The sequence below is a fragment of the Scyliorhinus torazame genome, chromosome 3, assembly GCF_047496885.1.
Source record: "Scyliorhinus torazame isolate Kashiwa2021f chromosome 3, sScyTor2.1, whole genome shotgun sequence".
NCBI lineage: Eukaryota > Metazoa > Chordata > Chondrichthyes > Carcharhiniformes > Scyliorhinidae > Scyliorhinus > Scyliorhinus torazame.
Window position 1 is genome coordinate 186975285 of NC_092709.1, and position 18658 is coordinate 186993942.

The following is an 18658-nucleotide window of genomic DNA, read 5'->3' on the forward strand; positions in this document are numbered from 1 at the left end:
GGGCATTCAGCCTCTGATCTTCGGGTAATCCTTCTCCAAGGCGGCCTTCAGGCCGCGCGACAACACAGAATCACTGAGCAGAAACTGATAGCCAAGTTCCGCACGCATGAGTCGGGCCTCAACTGGGACGTTGGATTCATGTCTCATTACATTCACCCCCCACCATCTGGCCTGGGCTTGCGAAATCCTACCAACTGCCCTGGCTTGAGACAATTCACACCTCTTTAACCTGTTGTTATCCCTCTCTGCAGTTGCACCGTCTAGACCTGTAAAGACTTAATTACCTGCAAAGACTCTCATTCAAAGCATCATCTTGCATCATTGAATTTATCTATACATGTGTTTATGGAACTCATCTCCTCATTCACCTGATGAAGGAACTGCGCTCCGAAAGCTATTGATTCAAAACAAACCTGTTGGACTTACACCTGATGTTGTAAGACTTTGTACTGTGCCCATCCCAGTCCAACGGCGGCATCTCCACATTATAAAATTATGAGGGACATAAGATGGGTAGGAAGGTACTTTTCCCCTTAGTGGCGAGGTCAATAACCAAGGGGCATAGATTTAGCTAAGGGGCTGGAGGTTTAGAGGAGATGTGAGGAAAGACCTTTTCGCCCAAAGGGTGGTTGGAACCTGGAGCTCACTGCCTGATAGAGTGATAGAGGCAGGAACCTTCACACCTTTTAAGAAGTATTTAGATGAGCATTTGAAATGTCATAGCGTACAAAGCTCCGGGCCAAGTGCTGGAAAATGGGATTAGAATAGTTAGGTGCTTGATGGGCCGAAGGGCCTCTTTCCACGCTGTAAAACTCCATGACTATGACAAAGATAACTTGGGAGTTCAGATATTCTCAAAGATGATACCAGTATGATATTTTATAACCCTTCTTGCAAACGAAATGTGTTTTCAACAATTTACATTTTTATATTTGACTACAATGTCTCAACAGCAACATTCAAGTTATTGTCTGAATAGCATTATTTATTCTCCCTCATTCTAGGTTACACTAGAGTGCTATATTCTGAACACTGTTGATCAGGAATCTGTCCCAGTCCTTTGCCTTTGGTACTCTGTAATCCTTATTAGGAGGAAGCCTGACAGCACTTTTATTTAATACTTTCTTGCTTTTCACAATCTAAAAAAATGAATTTTCAGGAGTGAGTTGTACAAGATCTGGAATTTGTTGAAAATAAATGATCTGGAATTTTGTCCTCTGTTCAGTGACTGACTTTGTTGCTCCATTCGATTTTTAGGGCAGCTGCTATGACTTTAAGAACAGTTTTATTATCGTTACAAGCCTTACTGGCAGCAGCTGAACCAGATGACCCACAGGATGCAGTCGTGGCACAACAGGTTAGCAAAGACATGGCAGCAGCCAGAACAATGCAGATAGGCTCTTGAATTTAAAAAAATTGACCAAACATCCAAATATTGGGACGGGTCAGTTTCCAGAACAACTGAGAAGCTTCCTGTTTAATGTTACATCACAGGGTGTTCTTACCCAGGAATCATCTGGGAAATAACCAGTTTTACAAAAAATGAAAGAAATCGCTGCTAAACATTGAATTATATTTCAGCATTCTTTTGTAACCAATCTCGACAGGACAAATCCTGTGATCATTCAAACTGCCATATACAATTATTAACTTAAAATGAGGTATTGGGTTTAAAAAAAAGTCCGGACACGCCATGGCGTGCCTTGTTGCCGCCGGGCGGTGGAGGTCCCCACTGGAGTTCCCTTTATGGAGGAGTCCTCCCCCTCAATCTTGGGGACCTGGGGTGGAGGGTGTTGCATGCAGCAGTGCATTACAAACACCGATTGCACCGGTTCACGGACTCCCAAGAAGCCTGCCATTTTTGCGGCCTTGTGGAGTCCGTGGACCGTGTGTATGTTACATGTTTTAGGCTGCACTCCCTTTTTAGTTTTCTAACCAATCTTTTGCTGGAGTTTTGTTTGCACTTCAGCCCCACGCTCCTAATCTAACGGCACCCGGTGTGGAGAGGGGTGGGGAAGGGGGAGGACCTCCTTGTGAACCTGTTCCTGGGTCTGGCGAAGCGCGCCATTTATAGGTCCAAACCGCAGGCAACTAAGGGGGTTGTCCAGCCAGACTGTCTGCCCCTCTTCCGCGGCTACATTCGCGACCGGGCATCCCTGGAAAGGGAACATGCGGTGTCCATGGGCACCTCAAGGGCTGGGGTGCTTTATTATCCCCTTTACCTGCACTCTTATTTGATGTTTTTAAGTTTCCGTTGATCTTTGTTATGTTCGGGCAGGAGTGGCCCTTTTTTGCTTTGTCCCTCAGTTTGTTTTCCTTTCTTCTGTTTTGTTGGTGGACCTCAAAAGAGTGGCCAATCCAGCTACCCTGCACATCTTTGGAATGTGGGGGCGAAACCCACGTAAACACGGAGAGAATGTGCAAACTCAACACGGACAGTGATCCAGGACCAGGCTTGAACCTGGGACCTCGGCGCCATGAGGCAGGAGTGCTAGCCACTGTGCTGCCACACCTTTGTATATTTTTAAAGCATCCGTTTAATTCATCTTCAAATTCAAAAATTGTCTTTCTGAAAATATTGATTAATAACACTAAATTAATGAAATTTCTTTATAGCCTCTATATGAGCAATGTGCTTATGGAGTATGTTCTTTCTGCAGTACAAGCAAAATCCAGAGATGTTTAAACAGACAGCCCGACTCTGGGCGCACGTGTATGCTGGAGCACCAGTTCCTAGCCCCGAGTACACTAGAAAGGTAGACAAACTGTGTGCTATGGGCTTTGATAAAGTAAGTATTGAGAGTAATTTTATCTAACACATGCAGTAAGTGTTCACTTATAGACAGTTTTCCAATTACAACTTTAGCGCAATCATTATATCTGGTTCTTTGTCTTTTGTACGTTTGCTATATATGGCTCTGCATTGTGTTGAAAATGTCAAATTGCTTAACGAATGAATTGCATTTGAAATGCAATAACTATTTTGAACAGAATTGCAGCCATCAGTATCCCTGGTGACCCACAAACAAACGTGAAATAAAAAGATCACTTAATTTATATATTTATTGTATTTGATATCTGTTAGGAGAGTAAATGTTGGTCAAGACAATAGGAGAATCTTGACTTCTTTGAAAACAGCCAACTTAATAAATGGTACAAGGAGAAGCAAGCTTAGTCTAATGTCCTATCCAAATGTAAGGACTTGGAAAATCTAACTTTAAATGGGCAAAGCTTATCGAATCTTTAGAGTAAATTTATAAATTACATGTTCATGTCCTGGAAAGGGGGAATAATTTTTTAAAACGTCGAAACTACTTAGTTCATTTATGAGAATCCTTGAGTTCTATGAAAGAAGAAATTCAGTAAGGGAAAAAAAAGTGTTCCTTATCTAAAAAGTGATACATTTCTCTGACAAATTCCTGAAAACAAAATCAGATTGAGCGTCTCTTTCTGTGAAAGAGGGAAAGAAATTCAACTGGTTTACTGTTGACCATGATTAAAATTTATGATTTTTATATTATGTATCCTATTATGTTCACAATGCTAATATGTGTTGTTGGTACTGTGGCAGTGGTGCACTGTGCTCCTTGGCATCAATCCGCAGTGTGCAATTCTGGTAGGTCATGCCATCCTCCTGTCATGCTTTTTCTCAGGTTACATTAACTCTATGGACTGCTTATCTGGTTCTATTTCTGCCAATCCGAGTGTCATCACAAATCGCTATCTTCCTCTTCCTCCAACTGCACTATTCCTCTTCAGGGTTCTCTAAGTATCTATCGTCAGGGTCTGTCCCCTAACCTACATGCTACCTCTTGGTGAAATTATAGAAAATCACAAGGTCAGCTTTCAACTGCAGCTTGATGGTATTTAGCTGTGTCTCTTTTCTCAACCCGTAACATCTTGTGCTGAAAAAGTCCTGAGTTAATCACAAGTTACTCCGATTCAGCATTGGGAAGCACAAAATGATCTTTATTGAGCCTTGCTATTGACTCCATCTGTGCTACTTGGGTTGATGTAGATATCTTGTTTGTTCTGAACTGAACTTCAGCCCCGTATTCTAAGTTTCTATATTTTACTTGATTTTATATTTTGTAGAGCCTCGTCTGATTCTGCAGAAAGAGCTTTGTCTTTGTGAATGTTTGTCTTTACTTCCATATGTTTATCAAAGATTGTTCTTGGGTTAAATATTGTCCTCTCTCATTGCAATTCCTGGCCTAAATACAGTCCGTATCTCTTCACCTTCTGCTTCAAATGTCTTATTATTTCATTCTTTTAGGATTTTCAATATCACTTTATTGAGACGACTTATTAAGCTTCTAGTTCTAAAATGATTGCACCCATCCCTTCAATTTCATCCATTCCTTGGGCGGCACGGTGACGCAGTGGGTAGCAATGCTGCCTCATGGCCGCGGGGACCCGAGTTTGATCCCGGCTCTGGGTCACTCTCCGTGTGGAGTTTGTACATTTTCCTATGTCAACCCCACAACCAAAATATGTGCAGGGTAGGTGGATTGGCCATGCTAAATTGCCCCTTAATTGGGAAAAAAAATTGGATACTCTAAATTTATTTTAAGAAAAACGTCATTCATTCCTTCACTCCATCATGAGGACAGAAGTGGGGATGTTCGCTGATGGTTGCAGAATGTTCAGCACCATTCGTGATTTCTCAGATACTGAAGCAATATTATTGCCGCAATGTTTCAGGGTCCGGAGTCTTTGCAGTATCCAGTGCCTTCAGCCATTTCTTGACATCACATGGAGTGACCCAAAATGGCTGAAGACTGGCATCTGTGTTGCTGAGGACCCAAGGAGGAGGCCAAGATGGAACATCTGGCTGGCACTTATATCTGAAGATAGCTGGCAAATGCTTCAACTTTCTCTTTTACGCTAATGTTCTGAGCTTCCCCACCATTGAGAATAGAGATATTTGTGGAGACGCCTCCTCCAGTGATTTGTTTAATTGTCCGCCACCATTCACAACTGGATGTGGCAGGACTGAAGTGTTTCGATCTGATCCATTGCTTGTGGGATTGTTTAGCTTTGTCTGTCACAGGCTGCTTCTGCTGTTTGGCATGCATGTTTTCCTGTCATGTAGCTCCACCAGGTTGACACATTTTTAGATATGCCTGGTGCTGCTCCTAGCATGCCCTCCTGCACTGTTCATTGGAATGTCCTCTTCTATTCACATCCCTACTGTGTTGTTGCATTGGTGTTTATCCATGGATATATTCATGCTGGTAATTTGAACCAGAATTTGTTATTTAAAATGCATCCATTTTTGAGCTGGCAATATCAGGGATGGTGGAACCTTCTGCCGATTGTACAAATGAGAACAACTTGTCATGATTTGGGCAATGAATGTGGCTTTTAGAATTGGAATTGTGCACAGACCAGATGCGAATAAAGTGTTGAGCTTGCAGTCGCAATGGGTTTTTAAACCTTTGGTGAGTAGAAAACCCACTTATGCATTTGTGCCCTAGGTGTCCAGCTACAGTCATGACTGCCTTTTTTGTTTTGCCTTGTGTGTTTAGGCTGCAGTAGGATGGTTTCCTTAAGATGGTTTTATCAGCATTTAACTATTCTGGGAATGTTCTGGGCTTTATTAGAAAGCAAAATTTCAACAAGCCAAATAAGTTACAATTTAGTAACAAATTTGATATTTATTGTCTGGTAGTCTGAAGTGAAATGCTTCAGAATTGAAGTAGTGGGACTTGGGCAGCAAAATGTTGAATATTGTCGGCCCCTCAAGTATAGCCAAGAGCTGCAACTGACATTTCTTAAATACTTCAGAAGGGTACACCAACAGAGCATTGGAGGAGTAAATTATGTGGTAGCTATAGTTGAGTGAAGGATCTATAATATAGATAGAACTGAGTAATGCTGAATAGGTTAATAAGACAGTACAACATTCAAACCAAGCACTCGTCGGTCAGAATTAAAAAGTAGAGAAGTTATCTAAACTTGTATCAAAGCTTGGTTAGACATTTCTGGTCAGTTATAAAAAGATATGGAGAGGGCGCCGGAATGTTTTTAGGGTCGGAGTGTGGTTACGGGGGGATTTTCACAGTAACTTCATTGCAGTGTTAATATAAGCCTACCTGTGACAACAATAAAGATTATTATTATTAACGCATAGAACATACAGTACAGAAGGAGGCCATTCGGCCCATCGAGCCTGCACCGACCCACCCAAGCCGTCACTTCCACCCTATCCCCGTAACCCAATTACCCCTCCTATCCTTTTTTGAGCATATTGAGCCACTGCCTCGAACAACTGCAGTATTAAAGATGAGAAGGGGCAAAAACCCTACCGTATACCAAAAAAGTGACAGAAACAAGTTTACTAATGCAGTTAACCCATGTGATTGAAATGTACATTTACAGTAGTTTTAAATACAAGAAATTTTATGCATTTCTAATATGCATTGAAGCCATTTTAAAATTAACTTTCAACATCATTTATTTCTTGTTTCCTCCTGGCTCTCACTGCCCAATATAAAAGTACAATGTAAGTAATAGGCTAAAACCTAGCTTCAAGGGCTTTTTTTTTTTTTTTTGCAGCCAGTTCGAAGCTCAGACTAACTTGGTCTAGCCATTTAATAAAAGCAAAATACGCGGGTGCTGGAAATTGAAAATAAAATCAGAAACTGCTGGAAAGACTCAGCAGGTCTGTTGGCATATGTGAAGACAAAAGGTTCACGTTTGGAGGCAGTATGATTAACCTTTCTGTTCAGAAGTATTTTGAACTTTATGGAAAGTGGATAGATGTGTCTCTGAAAAAGTTGATCTTAACGAAGGTATAGTTTAGTTTTCAGATAAATATACTATGTAACAGCACAATCTTTCTGCTGTTTACAGTTTCAAATACACAAGCACTTTCTAAAATCTTTTTTCCCCCCAGTTGGAGAAAATTTGTGACTCTGTTTTGACCTCTGAATGCTGTCAACATTTCCCTGTTCTAACTTGCACAGAATGTTGTCCACCCATCACCTGTGTGTGCTCTCTGACCTACATTAGCTCCCAATCCAGCAATGCTTTTATTTGAAAATTAGTATTCTTGCTTTCACTTGTGCCATGGCCTCATCCCTAACCTGTGGTACCTGAAGTCCTCCAATTCCAGCCTCTTGAATGCCCCTGATAATTGCTCCATCATTGGTGGCTGTGCCTTCAGCTGTCTAAGTTCTGGAATTCTCTCCCTAGAGATCTCTGACTCTCTACCTTGTTTCCCCGTTTTGAGACACTCCTTAGAACCTATCCCTTGGACCAAGGTTTTGGTCATCTGACCTAGTGCCTCCTTGTTTGGCTCAGTGTCAAATTTGATTTCATACTATCTCTAAAAATCTGTTGACTATTTTATTAGATTTATGGAGTTGTACAATTACAAGTAGTTCTTATTGTCCATGGTTGTTATAAGGGAATATGCTACAAAGATTCTGCTAATGCTGTACTAATGGACTGTCAGGCTTTAAATGAGCTCTGCCTGAATTAACATTGCCCAATTTAACTTCTGGAAGAAAAATACAAAGGAATCGCCTAAGGCTGTGGCAGTGATTCTGTGGTGTTGGAGGCAGGGAACATTAGATTTGGAATGGTTAATGTACCATATTTAATTATCAGTCTAAAAGGTGCATGAATATTTACCTAATAGCAATTATAATTGCTATTTGGCAAGGGCAGCACGGTGGCGCAGTGGTAGCACGGCAGTCTCACGGCGCCGAGGTCCCAGGTTCGATCCCGGCTCTGGGTCACTGTCCGTGTGGAGTTTGCACATTCTCCCCGTGTTTGCGTGGGTTTCGCCCCCACAATCCAAAGATGTGCAGGGTAGGTGGATTGAACACGCTAAATTGCCCCTTAAATAAAAATGTTAAAAAAGGGGCAGCACGGTAGCATTGTGGATAGCACAATTGCTTCACAGCTCCAGGGTCCCAGGTTCGATTCTGGCTTGGGTCACTGTCTGTGCGGAGTCTGCACATCCTCCCCGTGTGTGCGTGGGTTTCCTCCGGGTGCTCCGGTTTCCTCCCACAGTCCAAAGATGTGCAGGTTAGGTGGATTGGTCATGCTAAATTGCCCTTAGTGTCCAAAATTGCCTTTAGTGTTGGGTGGGGTTAGGGTGGAGGTGTTGACCTTGGGTAGGGTGCTCTTTCCAAGAGCCGGTGCAGACTCGATGGGCCGAATGTAAATTCTATGATCTATGATAATATGATGGATTTCAAAGTTGTGCTTGAAAGGAGAAACGGACTTCCGATGGCGGCATGTAGGGATAAATCTGGGTTATTTTTTTGAAAAACCTTAGATAGTATAAGGTGTACATATTAAAGAGATGCCAAGAAAGGCCAGGGGAAAGGAACCTACAGATCGAACTTTGTCGACGGATTTGGCGTCTTCACAAGGCTCTTCGTTGGAGAAAATGATGGGGCCTGCTCCTGTGATTCTGGCTGCTCCAATCGCGACCGATATGCTTGCTGGTGTACAAGTAGCTGATTCAAGAAACCGTTCGCGAAGCAATGGAGAGTTATGTCTGAGGCCTATCGAAAATCGATAGAAGAGCCGGGGGTCTCATACTGTCGAAACTGGAGAAAACCTCAGAAGGTAAAGGAGCATGGTGCGGCGATTTAAGAGAATGGAAATGGCTTTGTTGAAGCATAGCGAATTGGAGGCTGAGAGCGCTCTGGTGGCAATAAGATGCTACGGTTGCCTATCTCGAAAACCGCTCGAGGAGGCAGAATCGTGGGGTTGCCAAAGGGTGTCGAAAACCCGACTCCCACTGCATACTTTTCGCAGATCATAGAAATCCTACCATGCAGAAGGAGGCCATTCGGCCCATTGGGTCTTCATCGACCCTAGGAAAGAGTACCCTATCTAGGCCCACAACTCCACCTTATCCTTGTAACCCAGTAACCCCACCTAACTTTTTTGAACACTAAGGGGCAATTTAGCATGGCCAATCCACCTAACCTGCACATCTTTGGACTGTGGGAGGAAACCGGAGTACCCAGAGGAAACCCATCTGACCAAGGTCAGGATGTGTGGTTTCTTTTTGGGGGTGGAGGGCAACTGTGAGTGGTGTTCTCGGAGGCCGGCTAACTACACTCGTATGTTCTGGCCATATCCCAATTTGCTAAACCTTTGGATCTCCTTCTTTAACACCATGTCAGTAATTCTTAATGTCGAACTGGAGCCTTGTCCTTTAGTGGCCGTTTTTGGGGTATCGGACTCGCCGGTGCTGCAGACGGGGGTGAAGGCGGATGGTCTCGCCTTCACCTCGTTATTAGCCCAGAGGCGAGTTCAGCTTGGGTGGAAGTCTCCTACTCTGACCAGTGCCTTGGCCTGGTTAGGTGACCTTATGGAATTTTTGCATTTGGAGAAGGTCAAATATACTGTCAAGGGGGTTGATTGGGGTTTTACCTGAGATGGCAGCCAAGAGTTAGTTAGCATCGGTTATTTGGAGGTTGGAAGTGATCTATACTGTTGGTTGTGTTTCTTTTATAGTGTAACCTGTAACATCTGTTTTTATATGGTTATATTAAAAATTTAAAATCATCAATAAAAATATTTTTTAAGAAAGGAGAAATATGGAGCAGTTAGATTTAGATTAGGCTTGCTTGAACAGGATAAGATAGAGACTGTCCACGATAAGCGATGCAAATTGTTAATGGCTGAAATGACAGGTCAGTGGGAGTCGATCAAAAAGAATTTAACATGGGTGGCGCAGTGGTTAGCACTGCTGCCTCACGGTGCTGAGGACCCGGTTTCAATCCCGGCCCCGGATCACTGTCTGTGTGGAGTTTGCACATTCTCCCCGTGTCTGCATGCGTATCACCATCACAGCCCAAAGATGTGCCGGGTAGGTGGATTGCCTCTTAATTGGAGAAAAAAATTAATTGGGTACTTTAAATTTATATTAAAATTAAAAAAGAAAAATGTTAACATGCTTCAGAGACAGTTTATATCATAAAGATGGGATAGATTGCCAAAAATCCAAGAGATATTAATGGATTAAGTGAATAGACAGAACTGTGCCAAATAGATTTATTTATAGACAAGTGTGAGAGCACCCAATTTGGACCTGCAAAGGGAGGTCAGATTACTTTCTAAGCAGTGAGAAGCTAGCAATAGTTGAGGCCAAACAAGACTTTGGGGTCTGTGTACATAGACCATTGAAATGTCATAAGCAGGCACAAAAATAATTGAAACTGCTTGTGAAATGCTGGCCTTTATATGTAGAGGCCTTTATATGTAGAGGAATAGAATACAAGGAGTAAAAGTCATGTTTCAGCTATACCCTTCTCTCAGTTGGGATATTGCAAGTAGTCCTGGGCACCTCACTGTAGGTAGTATATATTGGCTTTGGAGGAAATGAAGTACAGATTAGCTAGAATCATACCTAAACTCGGAACTGAAAGGGTAGACAAAGGGAAACTATTTTGGCTGGTTCAAAAGTCTAGGACCAGAGGACATAGCATAAAAAATAAAACTAGATCTTTCAAAAGTGAGGTTAGGAAATAACCTCTACAAGGTTTGGCACTCTTCTGCAAAATGACAATTGATGCTGAGTCATTTGTTAATTTTAAATCTGAGATTGTTGAATTTCTCTGAACCGCAAGCATTGAGGGACATGGAACAAAGGTGGGTATCTGGAATTAGGCCACAGATCATTTTATTGAATGATGAAACAGGCTCAAGAGGAAAAATAGTCTACTGCTGCTCCTTTGTTCTTATGTAAGGATTGTCCCACCTGATTGCTCATAAAATGGCTTCCATTTATACTTGACCCTCAATTTTTGACTTCAATAAATGTTGCAATTAAGATTTGAGGGATTGTGCACAAGTGAGTTTCTACTATTACCAATGCGTGTATTGTGGTTCTCTTCCCCCCCCCCCCCCCCCCCCCCCCCCTCCCCTCCATACATTCTCATGGTGCTTTAAGAGAGTTTGCATTGCTCTTGTTTATGTTAACAAGCTAAATTTATCCAGACTTTGTATACAAATTGCTTAATTATGGACTCTTAACTAATTTTATTCACTATTATCTAACTTTGTATGTCATTCCATGGTTTGCATTTGACCAATCAACCCTTTTTGGTATACCTATTGTCACTAATTTAAAATTTGAAAATGTAATCTTGATGCTGGCTGCTGTAGATTATAACTTTTGTATTTCTTCTACAGAATGCAGTAATAGTGGCCTTGTCTTCACAATCCTGGGACGTGGAATGTGCAACAGAACGACTGCTCAGTAACTGAGGAATTTGGAATCACTTATATAGCCCAGATGCCCTTTCATTGACAAACACCTCTGCCCTTTGTTCTTTCTGGGTTCTGCAAAGATTCCATTTTAAACATCACTGTAATATGTGATAATCGCTATAAATGAGACTGGATTCGATGCTCTGTAAATAAAGCTCTCAAAAGATCTGTGTAAATTAAAACAAAGGGGAAACGTGAAATACTTTTTAATTTTTTTCCTACTCTCCATTGTAAGGATCCTGAGTTTGAGTTGCATTCATCCTGAAGATGACAAATACACCTGCTTTAGTACAGTTTAACCAAGTGACCAAGGCTTTAAATTGCATCAACTTGTTTTTGATAATAAAAACATGTAATGTGGCCTGCATCTTAGAAAATGGTTGTTTTCTATTTTTTGACTGTGTCATGGCCTATGTAGCCATTACTTGTAGTAATACCTCTGATCAGAGTTTCTATTTATGATATTTAGTGAGAGGCTGCTTCACTCTTTAATCGTGGCATTAATGCACGAGTTAATGTGATGACATTTTTGAATGTTAAGTTTTTATGGGTATCAAATCAAAGGTTCAAGTGTGTGCCTGATCATGACTAGATTACTTGGATTTCCTCCCATGGTTACATTGTTCTCCAAAGGTCTTTGCTATGACACAATCAAAAAGTGTTTGACAGGCTAGATTTTCTTAAATGATTGTAGCTGTTAAGTAATGTGATCACTATTTTGAATTACTTAACAGGTGCTTGAGTATTCACACCCTACTTGTGATTCACAATTTCTATAATCTACTTTGGAGGCTGAGGTGGCTGTTTTCTTGCTGTATATAATTTAAAGTTCACCTAGAAATAGAGGTGTGTTAATGATCAGATTGTCTGCACTCTGTCCGGTATCACTGAAAATTCCAAACAATGGGATATTTCCTGTATATACAGCCACGCTTTCTATTCGTATTAAAATGGTATTTCATCCTAAAAGTTTCCACTAACCTTGGGGTCATTTAATATAATAATTGATTTCTCAAAATTTGAGATATTTATTGGTTTTCCCTTTGCTGAATTGAGTAACGGTGATTTTTTTTTTGTGATGGTAAACAGATGGACAGTTATTGGCTGATAAAATGTGTCCCGTTGACGAGTATAATATACATTTTCGAAACCATGATTTGAAATTTCATAATTGTGGAATTTGCCTATATCTTAAGAAGAGTTTGCTCTTTTGATGATGAACGCTTGTTGGGAAATAGAACAGGAGTCAATGTAGCTTTGTTTATTTAGAAAATGCCTACATTTTTATTTATTTAACTGAGATGCAGTTCACCCTTTTAAAGCTTTGCCACCATGGAACTGTGATTTAAACACTTTCAGATTTCCATTTCTGGCTCTCAAGAATTTAGGATAAAGAACGGCTTTTCAGCCGTTCTGTGTGTAGGCTGGTGTATTGTGACTGACTAAATTTATTCCCTAGAATTGTAACTCTGTCTAGGAAAATCTTGTATTACATTTAAACTGCAACCCTTATTGCCCTACAAATCATCACCATTGTCCCAAGTCCGACATGCAGTTCTTGAACTGTAATTGACTGCTGAAAGATCTACATAAGCATCCTGTGGTAGTTGTACCTCGCCTCTGCTTGAAGAGCAGCACCTCTGCAACTGTGCTCTCAACTAAGCTTTGTTTATAAACTTGCACTGTGGGAAAAGGATCCATGAACCAATGACCCTGATGGGGAATGAATTGTTCTTGATTTCATTGTCACGTCTTCACCTAAATGCGCTAATTGATATTGATGTATAGTTTTATAGGTGGTGGCTGCTGAATGATACTTCAGACGGCCATTTATCATGCAAGACCAGGGTAAGGGGGGATCATAGTTAGTCAGGCTGGTTAGTGACCAGGAGCAGGAATTGTTAGTTGTGTCTTCCCCTTAGACTTGGAAACTGAGGCCAATTTTAATATGGTGCAATGAGCTGACTCATCACAGACCACAGACATCAAGTATGCTTAACTATAGGGATCCTATTTACTTGCTGAGCTATTGAGGGGATGACCAAAGTTAAAGAAAATGTTGTTTGTGTCACTGTACAGAAATGAGAGATTTCAGCAGCCTGGGTAAATTGGTCTAAACTCGTCTTATAACCATCCCTCAATAATTTTGATTGCAGTTCAACCTCTTTTGCAAGACGAAGACGATATCTTATAAAATGTTATACTTGCCACATTCTCATCTTAAATCAGTATCGTGGTGTAAATTATTTTGAATAGACATTCTTGTTTCTGTTCACAGTTGTAGGGAAGTCTTGCTATAACTGTACAGCACATTGGTGAGACTGCACCTGGAGTACTGTAGTTTTAATCACCTTAAGGAGGGACATAACTTGCATTGGAACCACTTCAGAGAAAGTTCCATTCGGTTGATTCCTGGGATGAGATGTTTGTCTTATGAGGAAAGGTTGGGCTGATACTCATTGGTGTTTCGAAGAATGAGAGGTGATCTTATTGAGACATACAAGATTCCGATAGAGCTTGACAGGGAGATGCTCGGTTATTTCCTCTGGGGGTGGGGGCTGGGGATGGGGCAGGAGGAGAGAATCACAGTTTAAAGGTGAAGATTCTCCCATTTAAAACCGAGATGAGGAGGAATTTCTTCTCTCAAAAGAGTCATTCTCCTTTGGAATTTTCTTCCCCAGTGAGCGGTGGAGACTAGGTCATTTAATATATTTAAAGCTGAGTTAGATAGCTTTTATTAACAAAGGTGTCCAAGAGTTATGGAAACCGGCAAGATGGTGCGGTTAAGGCCATAGTCAGGTCAGCCATGACCTTATTGATTGGTGGAGCAGGCTGACTGGCCTACTCCTATTTCTTATGCTTTTATCATTGGACTTGGCAGTAGCAATCTTCTGTTAAACCTCACCACAGCTCCAGTTTATGACTATTTTGAATTAAAATATTTGAGTTTGTGTTTCCTCTGGGTGCTCTAGTTTCATCCCACAGTCTAAAAATGTGCAAGTTAGGTGGATTGACCATGATCAATTGCACAAGATAACGGGGATAGTGCCTATGTAGAGTGCTCTTTCGGTGGATGGGTGCAGAATCTATTGTCAAATGGCCTGCTTCTGCACTATAGAGATTCAATGGATACTCTTGAGTTTTGAAATCTTCAAATAACGTACCCCCAATGGCTTTTGGGGGGACAGAATTCCAGACTTCCTCTACCTTTTAAATGGAGAAATGTTTTCTGAGATCTCCTGTGAACAGTCTGTCACTGACAAGTTTAAAAGTTATTTAAAAGGTTATTGAACACTGACCTTTATAGCTGGGGGTTTAGAACACAGGGCAATTAAGACCAAGGCTGCATTTACACAAAGCCCTGGTTAGACTACACCGGAGTACTGTATTCAGTTCTGAGCACTGTACTGTACGAGGGAGTATAACATAAGTGGAAGCAAAAAGTTACAAAGATAAAATAAATTATAAGTAAGGAATACACAAATTGGAGTTGTATTTCCTAAAATTTATAAGTTTAACCAGTGATTTGATGGAAGTTTTCAAGGTGTTATGGGGAACTGGTAGTGCTGCGATCCCTGTAGAGACCAATAACTTTTTAAAAAAGATCAATTTCCCAAGGTGTTACATTTTAAGTCTATAACAAACAAACTGAAAACATGAATCAAATCATATTTAAAGCATCTAATACATCAAACTAAAGGTACTTTTGCATTAACTAACAATTTAGATATGTCTTGCATTGCACATTCTCCCCGTGTCTTTGTGGGTTTCACCCCCACAATCCAAAGATGTGCGGAGTCGGTGGATTGGCCTCTCAATTGCCCCTTAATTGGGGTAAAAGAAGAATTGGATACTTTTATTAAAAAATGTCTTGCAACTCCTTTCACTATACTTCTGGCGGATATATCGCATTATAAGATCAAGTCCCAAGTAACTGCCAACTTTCCAGCAGGCTCACTTCTCTCTCCTGTGCTAGATTGAATCTTAACGAAATAGATGATCACAAAGTAAATACTCTGCTTTATAATTTAGCATAGTACAGATTCTTCGTGGACACCTGTAGTCACATCAATTCTCCCAACACTTTGGCTATTCAGACCAATACCCTTCTGAGTTGAAAGTAATTTACAGGTGCTTTCATTTTTCCTTTCTTGTGTGGAACTTTATTGAATGCCTATTGGAAGTAATACTAATAAAATCCATATATGCATACTTATCTATCACTTTAATTGCTTCAAAAATGTTAAGACATTACTTATTACAAATCCACATTGACTTGCTATACAGTGCCAATAAAATATTAAGACATCACTTATTAACAAATCCACACTGACTCGCTATACAATGGCAATAACATACAAATAAAAATCAATAAATAGTGCAGGTTCTTCAAGCTACACCTGTGCGATATTAAGCTGGTGCTGGATCCCTAACCACTGCTGGTATCAATTGAACTGGTGCTGGTTAAGTGCTCTTGGGAGTAGAGCAGAGGAATTTTCATCCCTACCTTTCTAAGTACTGCCTTGTTGATGCTCCAATGAACAGAAAATCCTGTTTAAACTGTCGAAGTACACCCTGGAGAAATCCTTTATCAGCACTCTAGATAAAACTGTGCCTGAAAGATTTTTCTAGTTAAATGGGAAGTTTATCTCATCACTACATATTGTATCTCATATTGTCCATGCATTATTATTGCAAAATGTGGTCATTAACTGCTTATAGGACATCCAGTACTGGAATTAAATATTTGGAAGAGTGAAGCCATTGTTTTGGGCCACTGCCTCGGACTCTGCTCCCTCACCACTGTTTTCATATCTACAGAGGCTGAATCAGACTGTTCACAACTTTGAATTTTCAATTACAAATACATGCCATAACTAGACTATCTAGTTCCACCTCTTACTACCCCTCCCTCAGCCCTTCTGTTGATACACTGCTGGCTGGCCTCTCACATTCTAGTCTCTCTAAACTTGAGAATGTCCAAAACACTGCCCACTTCTCATGCACTGAAGGCTGTTCACCCATCATTCCAGTGCTCACTGACTTTGGTTCCCATTTAACCAATTCTTCAATTTGGAAAAAGTCTTATCTCTAATCTCATCCAGCCTGACAATCCTCCAACATAGCTGTGTTCTTTGAATTCCAGCCTCTTGAGCATCTTCCATTTTAATTACTCCACCATTGGAGTATCTAGGCCCTAAGCTCTGAAATGCCCTTTGTAAGCCTCTCTGCCTCTATTGCTTTCCTTCTTAAAACCTACCTTTGATCATGCTTTTGGGCATTTTCCCTGTGGTTCGGTGGTGTATTTTGTTTAAAACTGTCTTTGAGATGTGGTTTTGGATTACCTTAAAGGCCCTAAATAAATGCAAGTTATTGTTGATTGTGAAGGAAAAGAAAATGTGAAACATTTCAAAGACAGATCTTTCTAACTATTATAGTTACGTTTATTTGAAGATTATACTGCAAAGAAAATGGGTCATCCAGGCAGATGAGAAGCACCAGAGTGAGAAAATTGAAAGTTGCTTTTATCAATTAATGAATATATATGCAATTGATTTGAGTTGCCATCCAGGCTCTGAAATTAAAAATGGTAACTTCTAGAATTCCAGCAATCTTATCACAGTCTAAATCCTATCACATGAGTCTTCGTAAAATGTATCCTGTTTTTTTAACTGTCACGCGCTTAGAACTAGTGAAGGTAAGCATACTTTTATTTCCATTTAAAAATTAAAGATTTCTTTTATAGAAAGTAAACAATACAGAATCTTTACAAGTTAATATTTGCTGAAGAATTCATATGCCAACATAGAATAGTCTTTTACGGTCACTATTTTAGTTCTGCCAGGAAATAATTAAGTAATAAAAACACAAAACCTGCAGCACAGGAGACAATCTTGACCGTCATGTTTGTATCATCTGAAAGAGTGATCCCATTTGGGCCATAGCTCTATAGGTTACAGAATTAAAATCCAAGTATCTCTTAAATGTTTCCTGCTACTATGATCCTTTGGGTGAAAAGGTCTCTCAATTCCCCTCTAATCCGACCAATTCCTTTAAATCTATGCCCACTAGTTATTGATCCGTCTGCTAAGGGAAATAGGTCCTTCCTAGCAACTTTATGCAAGCCCTTGATAATTCTGTACCTTAATTTAATCTCCCCTCAGCCATGCTCCAAAGAATACAACCACAGCCAATACAATCTTTCCTCATAGCTAAAGTTTTCTATTTGTGACAACATTCTTGTAAATCTCTGTAGCCTGCTTATGCAATCACATCCTTCTCATAATACAGTGACCAGAACTATTGTGCTCTGATCGAACCAATGTTTAATACAGTTGTAGCATAATGTGTCTGCTCTTTTATGGTATGTCTTAGCCAATGATGTATCCCATATGCCTTATTAATCACCCGTCCTGCTTCATTGGACTTGCACTCTTAAGTTCCGTCTGTTCCATTACACTTCAGTATCCTACCAATTATTGTGTATTCCCTGGCTTTGTTTGCCCTTCCAATATGAATTTCCTCAGGGTTCTCCAAATTGGATTCCATTTGCCATCTTTCTGCTTACCTGATTAACCCACGATAACTTTCAATAGGTTAGCACTTTCCTCCTCATGATCAACAACACCAAGACAAGGGCAGCACGGTGGCACATTGGGTTAGCCCTGCAGCCTCACGGCTCCGAAGTCACAGGTTCGATCCCGGTTCTGGGTCACTGTCCGTGTGGAGTTTGCACATTCTCCCCATGTTTGCGTGGGTTTCGCCCCCACGACCCGAAGATGTGCCGGGTAGGTGGATTGGCCACACTAAATTGCCCCTTAATTGGAAAAAATATATATTTTTTTTAAAACCCATCAACACATCCAATTGTTCTATCATTTGCAAAGTTTGTAATACTCCCTGGATTTAAGTCTAAAATCACAATTACACTTAAGTCTGTCTTGTAATTTGAACTAATCACTGAATTGAAGAAAACTTGTTTACGCAATGGATGTTAGATAATAATTAATTGGGCCATTTCATACAACATGAGAAAAATTATCGTTAAATGCTGCTGGATATGTTTGGCAAACTTTGAAATTCTTTTTAATCTAGATATTACATTGTAGTATAAAACAATTTTGGGTCTCTTTAGATTATCATGAAACATGATAGAATTGCTCTTACAGAAATACTTTGCTGCCGTCTTTATTTGTTTGACATGGTATTTGGATTATAGAATTGTCTTCTTAGAATGCAACCTGATAGCTTACTTCATGTGCAATAATACATTGTGATCCAAGATGCGATGAATGAATTTTGTCCGAAGACTGCAATTAATATTTTATTATATTATTGCTTTTTAAATTTATTTTTCAGAATCCTGGGGTAATAAAAGATTCTTTATTGAGCAAACTGGGTCAACCCAGAA

At 40.3% G+C, this 18658-nt stretch overlaps 1 protein-coding gene across 3 annotated transcripts in view; it reads left to right on the plus strand.

Moving 5' to 3' along the window:
- The window catches only part of ube2kb (ubiquitin-conjugating enzyme E2Kb (UBC1 homolog, yeast)), a 137376-nt gene extending 125160 nt beyond the window's left edge, over positions 1-12216 (plus strand). For all 3 annotated transcript variants that reach the window (XM_072496597.1, XM_072496595.1, XM_072496596.1), the window contains 3 exons: positions 1258-1357; positions 2661-2789; positions 11170-12216. In XM_072496597.1, coding sequence (XP_072352698.1) covers positions 1268-1357; positions 2661-2789; positions 11170-11244 — 294 coding nt within the window. In that variant the 5' untranslated portion in view covers positions 1258-1267 and the 3' untranslated portion in view covers positions 11245-12216. The remainder of the gene's footprint in view (positions 1-1257; positions 1358-2660; positions 2790-11169) is intronic.
- Positions 12217-18658: the final 6442 nt, after the last annotated feature.